The following is a 14,505-nucleotide window of genomic DNA, read 5'->3' as shown; positions in this document are numbered from 1 at the left end:
CAGCTACCCTTAGTCTGCTCCGGGCTTGCAGAGCTGTGGCCATTAGAAACTCTAAAACTCTCCAGCCCTTTTGGTTAAGCAGCATCCTCCTGCAGCAGGGAGTTCCACAGGTTTGCTGCACTCTCTTGTCTCAATGTACGTCTCTGGATGGCGCTCCCAAACCCTGGAGTGGATTCTGTGCCTCTCTGGACCGGAGTCCCAATGTCATGTGCCAGTATCAAAGAACCAGCAGAGGAGTCTCTGCATGCTGATCTTATACTCTTCTCTGTTCCTTGTCCCCCCTCTAGTCCCGATAAGAGTTACGCGCTGGTGGGCTCCTCGGACGGCTCCCTCTACCTCTGGAACATGGAGAGCGGGAAGCTGGAAACGATCCTGTCTGGGGAGCACAGGTGATGCTCCGCTGGCCCGTAGGGCAGGTTGCTGTCCTAAAGGGTCTAGGCTGAGTGCATTAAACCAGGATCCTGGGGACGGGGCAGCCCCAGAGGCAGCAGGGGGTCAGATCAGGAGGGAGGGGAGCCTGCTCTGGCTGCTCCCGCGGGGAAGGAATACAGCGCAACGGCCCAGTCGGGAACAGACCAGGCTCCTGGGATACAGTTGATCAAGGTTTTGTTCAACATCTTTATTAATGATCTGGATGATGGGATTAATTGCACCCTCAGCAAGTTTGCGGATGACACTAAGCTGGGGGGAGAGGTAGATACGCTGGAGGGTAGGGATAGGGTCCAGAGTGACCTAGAGAAATTGGAGGATTGGGCCAAAAGAAATCTGATGAGATTCAACAAGGACAAGTGCAGCGTCCTGCACTTAGGACGGAAGAATCCCATGCACTGCTACAGACTAGGGACCGAATGGCTAAGCAGCAGTTCTGCAGAAAAGGACCTAGGGGTTACAGTGGACGAGAAGCTGGATATCAGTCAGCAGTGTGCCCTTGTTGCCAAGAAGGCTAACGGCATATTGGGCTGCATTAGTAGGAGCATTGCCAGCAGATTGAGGGACGTGATCATTCCCCTCCATTCGGCACTGGTGAGGCCTCATCTGGAGTATTGCGTCCTGTTTTGGTCCCCCCACTACAGAAGGGATGTGGACAAATTGGAGAGAGTCCAGCAGAGGGCAGCGAAAATGATCAGGGGGCTGGGGTTTTGAGGAGAGGCTGAGGGAACTGGGGTTATTTAGTCTCCAGAAGAGAAGAGTGAGGGGGGATTTGATAGCTGCTTTCAACTACCTGAAGGGGGGGTTCCGAAGAGGATGGCGCTTGGCTGTTCTCAGTGGTGGCAGATGACAGAACAAGAAGCAATGGTCTCAAGTTGCAGTGGGGGAGGTCTAGGTTGGATATTAGGAAACACTATTTCACTAGGAGGGTGGTGAAGCACTGGAATGCGTTACCTAGGGAGGTGGTGGAATCTCCATCCTTAGAGGTTTTTAAGGCCTGGCTTGACGCAGCCCTGGCTGGGATGATTTAGTTGGGGTTGGTCCTGCTTTGAGCAGAGGGTTGGACTAGATACCTCCTGAGGTCTCTTCCAGCCCTAATATTCTATGATTCTAAGGTGCATTAGGGGGAGTGGGCTGGCCGGGGCAGGGAGCCTGGGAAAGAGGCTTTGTAGAAAGCCCTGTCTAGGGCACCCCAGAAGTTCCTGGAGGGGCCCACATTTTGGGGGAGGGGCAGATGGATCCTGTTGCAACCCCTGCTCAGCCAGAGCCCGAGAAAACGGGGTGCAGGGTTAGTGCACAGGACACTGGGGAGCTTTAGAGAGGGGGGGTGAAGCTGTTTCCACCATAGTGAGTGTGTAATGGGGTCCCCCCTCCCTGCCACGCCCCCATCCCTGCAGTCTTCATTTCCTTTCCAAGGGTCCTTTGGGGGGAGCGGGCAGGACCAGAGCCAGTTGTGCTGCAGGCTGTTCTGTGGGATCCTCCCCATGCCCACGTCCTTTTCCCCAGCCCCAAGACTTGCACGGGGGCTGTGCTTTAATCCACAGGGGAGGCTTTACAGATCTGGGTGCTGGGTGATTGAGCTTGTGTTATTGCCTCCTAGGAAGGAGGACAGGGCGACCCAGTGGTTAAGGGAGGGGACTGGGAGCCAGGACGCCTGGCTTCTCTGCCCTGCTCTTCCACCAACTCAATATGTGATCGCTTAACTGCTCGGTTTCCCCGTTGGTAGAATACTGTTTCTTACCAGGGTATTGTAAGACACAAGCCTGATCTATATACAGGTGCTATTGGTGAAAGCACATCTTAAGGCTAATAATAGCTAGCTCTCACTGAGCACTTTTCAGTCCCAGATCTCCAAGCACTTTCTGAAGCAGGCTAGTATCACAGATGGGGAAACTGAGGCACCGGGAGATGAGGTTACTTGCCCAAGGTCACCCGGCAGGCCAGTGGCAGAGCCAGGACTAGAACCCAGGTCTCCCAACTCCTGTGTAGGTGCGCCAGACACCAGGCCACGCTGCCTCCACAGTACCTTGGGCAGTTCCTCAGCAGGAGTAAATCAGGGGTCAGTGAAGCTGGTTTCCGCCATTCAGAGATCTGCCCCCTCAGTTGACTGTCAGACTGTCCCCATCGTTCCTGGGGTAACTGTTCCTCTTTCACTGATGGGCGAGTGGTGTGAGCACAGGACGGGAGCCAGGAACTCCTGCGGTCTACTCCGGCCCAAGTCCTCCATGGCTTTGGCCAAGCCACTTAACTTACCCGTGCCTCAGTTTCCCCACTGGGATAACAGCATCCCTACCCCCCTGGCACTGCTAGAGAGCCCTATATGGGAAGGGCGGACCCTTGTTAGCGTCCTGTTAATTCTCCTTGTCTGTGTCCTTGTCCCTCATCCAGGGCCTCGGTGAATGCCGTGGCGTGGTGCTTCTCGGGCCAGTGTGTTGTGAGCGTGGACCAGGCGAAGAAGGTGGTGCTCTGGAAATAGGGCTCAGCGTGATGCCGGGCTGCGGAGGAGGAATCCAGAGAGGACACCAGCCCCTCCTTTATCTGAGCCCTGCCCGGCCCCTGCTGCTACTGTTCGGCTCCCAAGGACCGAAGCAGCCCAGGGCTGGAGAGTGGAAAAGGACCCGGATGGGCAGAGGTCGGGTTAGAAGCTGCGTCTGCTGCTCTCCAAAGACCTCTGCCTCCTCTAGCAACGGCAGCCGGGGCACTTCGCAGGACGCTGACATTTTGGAAAAGGAAGATTAGAAAACCAAGGGCAAGCAGGAGCGGGAGGCTGCTGGGCCAGCGTCTGCAGGAACGGGCCCGTCGTGCCTGAAGGGCAGACATACCCACCGGACTCCGGCTATGGGACATTCGGGAGGGGGAGGAGCAGTTTGTGCCTGGCATTTAACCCTGAGGCAGGGGGTGACAAGCTCACTCTTGCGTCTGAGGGCCTGGACTCCATGGAGCCGTCCACCCTCCCTTGCAAACCGAGGTCTGCGGGACCCGGGCTTGAGGATCCAGCGTTTCCAATGCGCTTGAGAGGCCACGCTACATTGTAAACCTGGAGCCGGGCCGCTCGGCCACGGCCCGACGCAGCGCTTCTGACTCGGGTCTGCGGCCTGAGCCGCGTCCACGCTGCAGAACGACAGGGCCTGGGCCCGAGTCCCAGCAGGACTCGGACTCTGACCCACCCCCCAGCAGGGCCCGAGGACTCTTGCTGACCCAAGTCAGGCTCGCGTGTGTGGACGGAAGCGGAGCTCGGCTCCAGCCCGAGTCAGAGCCAGGGCAGTGTGCAGAGGAGTTAGTGAGCCGGGTCTCTAGGCTCTGCCCCACCCTGACCAGTCGGTGCCTCCCACAGGCGACTGAGGCTAACTCTGCTCGAGGGGGAGAGGAGTGAGATCCCGGACCCAGTGCAGCCCGTGGCCAAGCTCCCGTTAACTGCAGTGGGACTAGGAGAGGGGGCTGCTTTGGGAATAGTGGATCGCCCCTTGGGACACCATCTCCGTGGCCTGGGCCGTCATGCCAAGCCAAGAGCCATAGACGCCAGCCTGGTGGGCTCCAGACATAACGCCAGGGCACTTTTCCCCAGGGGTGAGTCACTGAGCGACTCTCTCCATCCCTTCCTGCCTCTGCTAGGGGGTTCTAAACCGTGCCTGGGGTGGTCCATGGTGCAGTCCAATCCCCTGATCTGATTCCACACAGGCAATGGCAAAGCAGGGCTGGGGGGGGGGGCATCTGATCCCCTGATTTCAGCCTGCTCCACCATGCGAGCCATGGAGTTCGTTTGTCACCCCGAATAATCTTTGTGCCTCTTTGCCTGCCGGGGGAGAGGCCCCCGCTGGGAGCGCAGGGCACGGCCCGTGGTGGGTGGGCTCATTCGGGTCGAGATGCCCCTGCCGGGTGGCAGGGTGCCATGGCTGCACAGCTGAATGGGCAGGGCATGGCCAGGTGGTACACACGTGCAGCGGGCTGCACCAGGCAGGACACCACCAGTCCTGCTGCTGAATGTGCACTTGCCCTGCGTGGGGGGCGAGACCCACCAGGGCACTTAGATACATCTGGCTAATGCCCCCCCAACTATGCCAGGCATTGGCCGTGTGAGGTTCCTAGGTCAAGGCAGGGGAAGGCCCAGTAGCGGATGTGTGTCTAGTCCATATCCTTCTCTGGGACTGTAATGTCATGGCAGCGGTGTCCTGTGAATACAGCTTTAAAACATGGTTTGGAGTTCTAGGCTGTTTCTTTTCCCCAGGCTCTAACTCTCCTTTGGTGCCCAGCCTCTTGGAGGAGAGACCCGGCAGCTCCAGAGCCAGGCCGCCCACCGAGGAGTTACTCACAGCTGTTTTATGGGGGTCGAGTGCTCCTCAAAGGCACCGGTTTCAGTGATCCCAGAAACTGACGTCCTCTGGCAGCAGAACGGGCATAGTAGGAACGCATCCTTCCCCCACCGATGCCCTTGAGATATGACTTAGAGAGATCGGGTCTCCCTGCACTGCTGTGTGTGGGTTGGGTGCTCCACTCCAGAGGCAGCTGCATTTTGATGGTGCAGCTCATCCAATGCTCTGGGAGCTTTTGCTATGGAAGGAGCTGTAGCATTTCAAGGGGTGCTCGTCCCTGAAGGGCAGCAGCCAGCTTTGTGAAAGTGGTTTCGGGGGTTCGGTCATGAACCCTGTGCCCCCCCAGTTCAGATGCCGGGATACACTAAAAAGGCCCACACGGGCAGAGATAAAGAGCTGAGCACTGACCATCCCCTGGGCCGGGCAGGTGAAATCCACACAGGGGCTGGCAGTTTGCCCAGCACAAGTGCCAAGGGCTCCCTATTTCATGCCTGCAATTTACACGAGCCGCAGTGGCACTGCTGGCGATTTATTCCGCATCGACGACGTGATTCCTAGCGTCACATCTGCTGCTGATCCTGCGGGGTGGCCCGCCTGTCTTGCTTTGTGGGGGTGCTGCTGCAGTGACCGGTGCACAACTGCCTTCTACTGGAGGGAATCAGCCGTCCTCAGCTGTGTGTCATAGCCCCTACAGTGCTAATGGAGATTCTCCTTTAGCTCACTAGGCAGGACCCTTTGTCGTTAGAGCAGGAGGCTGAGAGTTATGTGCCGGCCGTCTCCGTGATTGTTCTGTGTCGTCGTGTGTGGCATAGTGACAACCAGTGAGTCTGACGTGCCCTGTGGGTTTCTTACAACACTTACCTGTCTTCTCTGTAGGTCTGCTCCAGTGCTGTGGGTGTGGGACTGGGAGCCAGCAATTCCTGAGCCCTAACCCCAGCTCTGACACTGGCTGTTGGCAAGTCATGTGGTCCGTATGTGCCTCGGTTTCCCTCTCAGTGTACTGGGAGAGTAACCATGCTGCACTAGCTCAGAGGGCTGCTGTGAGGATTACTGGGGAGACCACTTTATGAGAAACACTAAGGGTCTTTATGAGGGTGGCAAAAGTCAGGGAAAAACAGTGTTGTGGGCCTGGCCTTGGTGAGGCCCATACCCAGCATGCAATGCTGCAGCACACCTGCCCTCCAGCTGGAAGGCTGCTCATTGGCTAGTCGATCCCGGGGCGGAGCTCCTCACCAGCTGGATCTGCCAAGAGAAGCTAGAACCTGGAGCAGGGTTAATGCCTTAGTGGACTCTCCCATCCGGTGGCCGGCTCGTGAGCTGTGCTGTGCAAAAGCCAGTGGTACAATCCCAGCTGTGCCCGGGACAAGTCACCGCCATTCTTCGTGCCTCAGTTTTCCTGGCTGTAAAATGGGGGTACTTCTCACCTGGCAAGGCTGTGGGAGACTTAATTCATTAACCTCTCGATCGGTCCTTTGTGGCCATGTGATCAGCATAACCTGGGCAGCCAGCTCCGTGCTAAGCGCGGGTGGGCTGCAGCCGGCACCCCCTGGACCTGCTTGTTCCCAGTGCTCTCCGCCCAGGAGGCTTGCTGTTGGAAAGGGACATCGTCGCTATTGGAATGGGGCCAACAGCACAAGGTCAGGGCAGGCCGCAGGCAGGCCCCGTTGGGCTGACCGGCACCCTCTGCCGTTAGTTCTCTTCCTCCGGACAGCGCCAGCTGGGGGAAGCATCTGCGGGGGAGAAATTGGCCAGCCGGCCGGCTCGTTTCTGGGCATCCCAGGTTAGCAGGAGCTCTGCCCTGCTGGGAGCAGGGTGCGGGGAGCTCGCCGTGTTCTTGCTCACATAGAGAAGTGGATGGGCATTGGCTTTCTGATGAGCCAGTGGAACCGGGATCTGCTGATTCAACACCTCCCGTCCCTGTGGGGAGAGCCAAGGAGCGGGAGAATTGCTCTCAGGTTTGCCATCGTCCCGAGATCAGACCCATGCCCCAAATAATAAACACTTTCCACTGAGTCACACCCCCTTCCCTGCATTCAGTGAACCTTGTAGCCCCCCGTGAGATGGGTCCAGTTGCATAAATGAGGAAACTGAGGCACAAAAGGCAAGAGCCTTGCCCCAGGTCCCACTGCCAGCCAGTAGCAATAGAACCCAGGTGTCCTGATGGATGGGTTCCAGGCTCTAACCATTCTATAGCTCACAGGCTGAGGATGTCTTACGTCTCTGCCCATGACTGGTGAGTGGCACATATAAGACAGGGCAGTGCTTAACGGGGTCTTCTCCCAGAGCCTGTCACCCTGCCATGCTGCCCTGGGGGCAGAGCTTATTCGGTGCCAGCGATCTCACATGCAAAAGCTCCTCCCCAACCCAACCTACGGCTGGTGGAGGATCAAAGCGAGCGCACAGGGTGCTGTGCTGGCTAAGAGGGTTAATGCAACCCAGCAAGGACGAGCAGGGCAGTGGTAGCGTCTCTGTGTACGGCGTCAGCCCGACCATTACCGGAGCCCGTGTCCAGGTCTGGTGTCTGCACGTTGTCACAACGGGACAGCTGAGAAGAGAACAAAGCGAAGGGTCAGGGACGGCGTGAGTCTAAAAGACGCTCGGGCGCACGCAGGTGTTGTGGGCGGGAGGCAGCAGGAGTCACTGGGTGAGGGCTCAGGCTAGACACTCAAAATGTTCCCCACTGGCCATCCCGCCTGCGAACCTGCGTGTCAGCTTCCCTGCCCGTTGCTCCAGCAGCCTGCCCTCTAGCCGTGGAGCTGAGTTTGGGCCTCAGACCCTAGTGCTGCATCTTTGCTGATGGGTGTTTCCTCTATCAGAGCAGCGCCCCCCACTGAGGGCTTGGCTCAGCCTGCCCTGGTCTGCTCCTGCAGGTATCTAGGTACCATGGCATCTGCCTTAGGTACCTAGCCGGCCCTCATCACCGTAGTGTCTGAGCATCTCTCACTGCAGTGTATTTAGCCCCGCAACACCCCTCTGAGGTCGGGCAGGGCTGTCCAGATGGAGAAACTGAGGCACAGCGAGGCTAAGTGACTGGCCCAATGTCAGAGTGCTTCACCCGCGCTGCCTCTACACATGAAGCTGTTCATCACAATGCTGAGCACTTCCCAGAGACGGGGCCTTCCATTACAGTGCAAGGCGCTGTCTCAATATCCGCTAACCCAGCTTCATTCCGGAGTGCGGCACGTAAGGGGAGATGAAGCCAGTTCCTTCACACTCCACAGATGCCCTTCGTTTTCAGTGGCTGCATTTTGAAAGGCCCCGTGTCTGCATTTCGAATCAGCCCCCACTGGCTAAGTGACGGGGAGTTACTGCAAAGCAGCCCTTAGCCTGGCCCTTAGCCTGAGTCCCAGCCAGGTGCTTTACCCACTAGGCCACCCTACCACACATCCTCGCTTAGCCGCGCCTTCAGATTGCCAGGGTTTGCCAGCACCTGGGCAAAACAGTGGTTTTGTTAAGATGCACCCGGGGTTCCTACTCCCAGCTCTGAGTAGCTCCCAGCAAGGCCCTGAACTGCCTGCTTCAGTTCATGCGCAAAGCGGGGCTAAGACCGACCTTAGCAGGGGAGATAAAGCCAGTTAATATTTGTTTAGCGCTTTGCAAACGTCAGCTGCTCATTTCTGTTTGGAGTCAATCTAATGCGAGGAGGCGGTAGAATTCTACACGATGCTGTTTCCTCCAGGTGTTTGAAACGGACCCGTAACAGCAAGAGAACACTCCCAGCCTCAGGAGGAAGGTTAGAACCGAGAACAATCAGCTCCCACTTGAGTCCAGGGGGCAGGGAGCGTTTCAAAGGTGTGTTGGGGGAAATGAACCTGCCCATTATTGCATCTTGTTCTGCGGGAGTCAAAGCAACCCACCGGGCGCATCACTCTACTCAAAGCTCGAGGGAGATCCTGGCAGGTCCTTTCATCCCCTTACAGGCAGGTGGGGTGTAATGGGCCGGTGGGCAGGAGAGATCCTAGGTCTGTATCTTGAAGTCTGCAGCAGGGAGCCGGGGAAGGTTTGAAGAAGAGCAAGGCAGATAAAGCTTCAGTGATCGTCCTTTTTCCCTAGAGTTCCTTGTTCAGTGTTTGAAGAAAGTGACTGACTTTTTTTTAATGATTGTCACATAACCAGGGGGCCCGAAGTTTGACTCATTCTTCTCCAGCATAAAGAGGAAGAGACTAAAGCCGACGCCACTTATCCGCTGAGCCCGGAGAACAGTCCCAGCAGATGGAGCGCTGCCCGCAGAGCTGACGGGGCGTTGCAGCTCTGCACAGCTCTGTGTGCGTGTGGGCAGTGCCGGCCTCTGTGTGATGAAGGCATTCGATGGATACTGCAGGCTGGATGCCAGCTTCCAAGCCGGGGGGAAGCCTGAGTGATTTTGCCTTACAATCATAGAATATCAGGGCTGGAAGGGACCTCAGGAGGTATCTAGTCCAACCCCCTGCTCACAGCAGGACCAATCCCCAACTAAATCATCCAATTTTTTTTTGCCCCAGATCCCTAAATGGCTCCCTCAAGGATTGAACTCACAACCCTGAGTTTAGCAGGCCAATGCTCAAACCACGGAGCTATCCCTCTGTAGAACCAGTGTGAATGAAATTGTTTTTAGTTATCCTGTACCATTGTAACTTCTGTTCACCATTTCATTACACCTGCCATTTTGCCTACATTGTAACTTTCATTACACTTGCCATTTTGCCTACATTGTAACTTCTGTGCCATATTGTAATTCAAACCCCATTTTAAAACGCTTACTCCATTTTGTAAGGGCTTGCTGCAACCTTCATTGTTGCAAACCCTGCTGTAATTTTATTAGTCTAGTTGAGATGTGTGAATGAGGGATGCATGGGTGATAGAATCAACCTCCAGCACCAGCCCGTCCTGATGAGATAAAGTTCAAATACCAAAGGCTGAAGAACTAGACAACAGCCCTAACTCAAGTAAGAAGCATCCACCCTAAAAAGAAACAACAGAAGGAAGATCAAAGCCAGGTCCCAGGCTGACAGTCACGCCTGCAATTGACGGGTGATCAAGCACCAAACCCAGAGGCGGCGTGACACAGCGAGACCTAGAAACTTTGAATCCAAACTAAACTCCTATAAAAAAGGAAGGGTGAGATGAGAGACTTTGGGTAACGTTCTGCTATCAACATCAAGGAGCATCGGTGCGCGCCCGACAGAGACCCGGCTCCTCCTCGTGCTCAGCTTTCCTGGCCAGTTAGCTGCCACGAGCTACGATCCCAAGCTGCGAACTCAAACTACAATCAGGACTGGTATCTATCCAGCAGCTGCAGAACATTTTGGTGTGTGTGTGTGTGTGTGTGTGTGTGTGAGTGAGTGTATGTGTGTAAGCATTAAGGTATTTGCTAATAGTTACAGATTAATAATAAATGTGGCATCTTTGCCTTGACCCCTAAAACGATCCTGTATAAGTTTGTGGGACAACACCTCCCCTCAGAAAAAGCAACTAAGCTCAGCTAGTTACTGAAGTTTTTATTGGAAGAGCCCAGTACGATGTGCAAGCACCAGCGAGAGCCCATCCCCTCCTCCCTCCATGGAGTTCATCCAACTCTTTGAGCGGCAGCAGCTGCAGTTGGCAGAAGAATTCCTCCATCGACTTAGCCACGTCTACACCAGCCCTGAGCAACGTAGCTAGGTCGATCTCAGTTTTAGGCGTAGACTAGGCCTGCATCCTAGCTAAGCAATTCTGACTCTACATAAGGACGTGCATAAAAACATGAAGTATTCAAAGTTCTTCCCGCCTGGCTCAAAGTTTCAGATGCTGTCTTACAGCATCACCCTGAGTAGGGCTCGCATGTGGATTGACAGTTTCCTTTAGCCTATGGACTCGAATACCAAGTTGCAGTTCCTTCGTCATGCTCTTTACCAGCAAAATGTCCAGATGGCAGCTGTTGAATGATTTGAATGCATGACCTTTTGCATGTTCTTACAACAGGATGGGAAAAAAACATTTTTTGAATTCTATTGGACCCGAAAAGGTCTTCAGAGATTTTATTCCAAGTCCCAAAGGTTGAGAGATGTTTTTCCATCCCAAACCCTGTTCTCACAAAGCTTCATTAACTTGCTGAGCAAACTGTCTTCTGCTCCAAATTTCACTCGAGTGCTCTGTTGGGAAAAGAATTTGGAGGGCAAGTTTGAGTAACTGGATGAGCCAGTTGAGAGGTGGGTTTTTTTCTCTTTTTCTTTTGCTAAGCAACATCGTGGTCTAAAGCGTCAGATTTACAACATCCATTACACCTCCACAAAATGAAATCAGGACTTGATTGTTCATTTGTTTAAGGTGGTATGGAAAATACTAGCTTAGACCAACCATCTGAGAGACAGTAGCATATGAAGATTGCCACAAAAATTGTAGTTTCCATGAGAGATCTGAACTTACAAATGACATAACGACACATGCTGTATGTTCTGAGGGACAAGTAGCGATGGATCATGAATCCTCCAGGTTCAGTATGTGCACCCGGGAAAGTCTCCAAAGTCCATGGAACAATCTCTCTGGAGGACCAGAGTGGGGTTGTATCCTAGAAAGCAACAAAAAATGCCATCATGAGATTCTGTCTTGACATCTCCACGACTCCAGTTCAGACATGCTCGGCCTACAAGACAAATAGGCCGGGATTTCCAAAGCACCCTAGGGGAGTTAGACATGTTTGTATCTAAATCCCCTAAGCTCCTTTGAAAGTCTGTCTTTTTTTCTTTTTGAGCCACCAGCCCTGCAGCCCTCGCTGGGATCTGAGAGTCAAGCTGGGGTTTTCTGGCTCATGCATTGCCGCTTCTGCAGATCTACTCTTCCATTCCCCCAGCCCCACTTTCTTCAACTGTGTTGTATAATTACACTTGGAAGGATTATGTTTCTATCATAGAATCATAAAATATTAGGGCTGGAAGAGACCTCAGGAGGTATCTAGTCCAATCCCCTGCTCAAAGCAGAACCAAACCCAACAGTAAACGTCAGTGTCACCATATACCCACAAGCTGGCAAAAACATTTCCATTGATGATAGAAATGTACAGCTAGGCAACGTAAGAAAAATGCTGCTTGAGAACTTCTTAGAGTTTGATTTGAAGGCTATTTCGTGTGTATGTTGTGATGTGTTTTACCAGGGATAAAGCTTGAACTTTTTGAATCTCAACGTCTACGGTCACGTGATAATTATTGTCTGACCCTCCCCCATTTCCTGCAACCATGAAAACATTTAAATTGCAGTTGGATCATCAGCTAACAATTTGATTCACGTGCAAGGAGGATGGAATCCTGCTCATTGCCTGGAGTGGACGTGCAAGGCCAACAAGGGTAAAAACATGTGTCCCTTGTCCCTACACCCCACTCAACACATCTCCCTGCACAGAGGTGAATTTCACCCTCCGGGAGCAGCTACAGCAAACGCAAGTGAAAATATCAAACACATGTGACAGTGAGAGCTGGCCCCTCTCCCAACACGTGTACCCAGCTCCGTGGAGTTACCATGTTCCAACGTTTTAAGGAGTGAGGCAGCGATTCCCAGGGGCCATAAATCCCATTAAACGAGTTATCCTGGGGCAGATGTTCATTTTGACTCCCTCTATCCTGCTTAGCAGGTTTATGGGAAGCAGTTACTATCTAGATCCTTGTTTAGCTGCTTTGCAGAACTGCTTAGAAGTTCCTGGAGGCAGAAATTAGCGGGGTTTGAGGTTTATCTTCACTCGCAGATAGGTAATCTCCTTACACAGATTTGAAACATGAAGCATTTGTGAAAGGCCAAATCAGGTCTTTGCGACATCCATTAGGTCCATTTGCTCCAATTTAATGCTAAAATCAGGCAGTTGAAATACATTTGCCAGCTGCAGCAGTGGGGGAAGCGAAGGAAGATTGGAGCGTGACAGAAATACACTATCCACATGTAAGAGTTGGTCGTGAATCCTTCCTGGTTGAAATACTCTCGTCACTGATGGTAAACACAGAGTGTATGTAACTTGGGGCTCCGGATGAATGAATGGGCTGGAGGTGAGAAGAGGGTATCCTGCTATTTTCCAGCTCAGTAGATGTAAAATGCAGGGAGTCTCTCCAGTGGTCACAAGTCTTGTAGCTTTCTTGGGCGGTGTTCATCCCATGTGCTTCCTTCTCCTTCACGGCAAGTCCCCAAGTTCACTTAGCCTTGACCTAGCAATCATGCCAACCAGTCCTCCCGCGGGGTTGTTTACCAAGAATTCACCCGGAGAAGATCTTAGTGGTTGGCTAATATGAGCATTTCTTAGGGAACAAGGTGAATCAACTCATCACGATACACCTGTAATCAACTGCCTTGAAGAATTAAGATAGGAGGCAAGAGTTGAGAACAAGGAAATTATTGGAAAACCACAAGGAACCCCTTCATCTCCAGCTCTCTCAGATTCTTCCATGATTGAAGTCTCCATAGGTATTATTAGACCATAACATTGGCGTTAGAACCGTGGAGACAGAACCTTGGTCTCCTCTCTGTTCTATACAGCACCAAGCCAGAGATGATCACATTGAGCGTCAGTTGATGTAGATCAGGGGCGTGCATAAGTAGGAGGAGTTTGTCTGGCCTTGCAGATAAGGTTGGGGAATGGGGAATCAGGGTTTTATTCCTGGTTCTTCCTGGGTGACTTTGAGCAAGTCCCAGAATCCCTTCATACCAACCAATTTCATCCATCCTAGCTGTCAGTCACCCTTTCCTGTCAAGTCTTAAGTGGCTTGGGCCCGGCTTGTCTGAGTGGCTGTTCTCTCTCTGGTAGGGTACTGCCACCGCTGTGATCAGCAGACTGGCTGGAGCTGGAGGTGACACCTGGCTGGGCATTCCCAAGCGCTTTGAGGTGCCTATCTGGAAAGCCGTCCTGCACTGGGAGAAGGAGCTCTGCTCTGTTCAAGGAGGAGAGCCCAGCTACAGCGGTTTCTGGTCAACAGGACCTCCTTATTTTCATTGGCTCTTTCTTGCTGACTGCAGCCAAATCCTGAAGGGCGCCGGGGCCTGGAGCTGCCAGCTGTTCCCACCCTGCTCCCTGTAGTGTGAACAGCCAGGTCTTGGTTACATTTCAGAGCCTAGGAGGCTGGGTGCCCAGTTCCACACGTCGGCTCCGAAACGAGTCAGCGGGGAGGTCGGGCATTGACTAGGCTGTGATGCCAGACTCAATGAACACATGGCTCTGAAGGGGGGCAGCTTACCACCGCCAAGCACTAGTGTGTCTATAACCAGAACAAGGCGGTAACGCCCGCCGAGCTCAGGTGTCGTCGCTGGCTGGTGGCTTTCCCTCAGGCCGTTCTTCCCATGATGGTGTCTTTAGTGCCAACTCTGCCCTGGGCCCTGCGGAGCTCAGGCTGGGCTCCTTCCCCAGACCGTAGATGAAATGCCAGCAGATGGCTGGTACAGAGCCGTCCTGGGGGCGTGAATGGGAAACACCGGGAGGAAGTGGACTCTGATAGGCCAGGAGGGATGATGTTAAGAGCGAGATGTTTGAAGGACGTTGGCCTCTCCGAGGTGCTCAGGTGCCTGGCTCCCTAGCATTCAGCAGCTCCGCTGAGACCGTCAGCAAGGACGCTGGGGAGCGCAGGACGGCTCACACAGCTATTGCTCTTGTTATTCATAGCCAGCCAGGATGGCAGCCTCCGGCCCTGGATTCCCCCCACCAGGCTTTCATGAGCCATCCCGGAACGGAGCGTCGCCTGGCTGGCTGCTCTGCAGAGGAAGGCGCAGGGGGACGTGGAATGAACCGCGGGGTCAGCAGGGCCGGCTCCAGGCACCAGGCAACCAAGCACATGCTTGG

At 53.9% G+C, this 14,505-nt stretch overlaps 1 protein-coding gene across 1 annotated transcript in view; it reads left to right on the top strand.

The window, feature by feature from the left end:
- The window catches only part of ATG16L2 (autophagy related 16 like 2), a 35,354-nt gene extending 31,910 nt beyond the window's left edge, over positions 1 to 3,444 (top strand). Inside the window, exons 16-17 of the mRNA XM_024200087.3 lie at positions 288 to 389; positions 2,818 to 3,444. Coding sequence (XP_024055855.2) covers positions 288 to 389; positions 2,818 to 2,905 — 190 coding nt within the window. The 3' untranslated portion in view covers positions 2,906 to 3,444. The remainder of the gene's footprint in view (positions 1 to 287; positions 390 to 2,817) is intronic.
- Positions 3,445 to 14,505: the final 11,061 nt, after the last annotated feature.

This window comes from Terrapene carolina, unplaced genomic scaffold (assembly GCF_002925995.2).
Source record: "Terrapene carolina triunguis isolate 2854851 unplaced genomic scaffold, T_m_triunguis-2.0 Scaffold430, whole genome shotgun sequence".
Taxonomy (NCBI): Eukaryota; Metazoa; Chordata; order Testudines; family Emydidae; genus Terrapene; species Terrapene triunguis.
The sequence above is the reverse complement of the archived record's forward strand: the minus strand, read 5'-3'. Positions and strand labels throughout refer to the sequence as shown.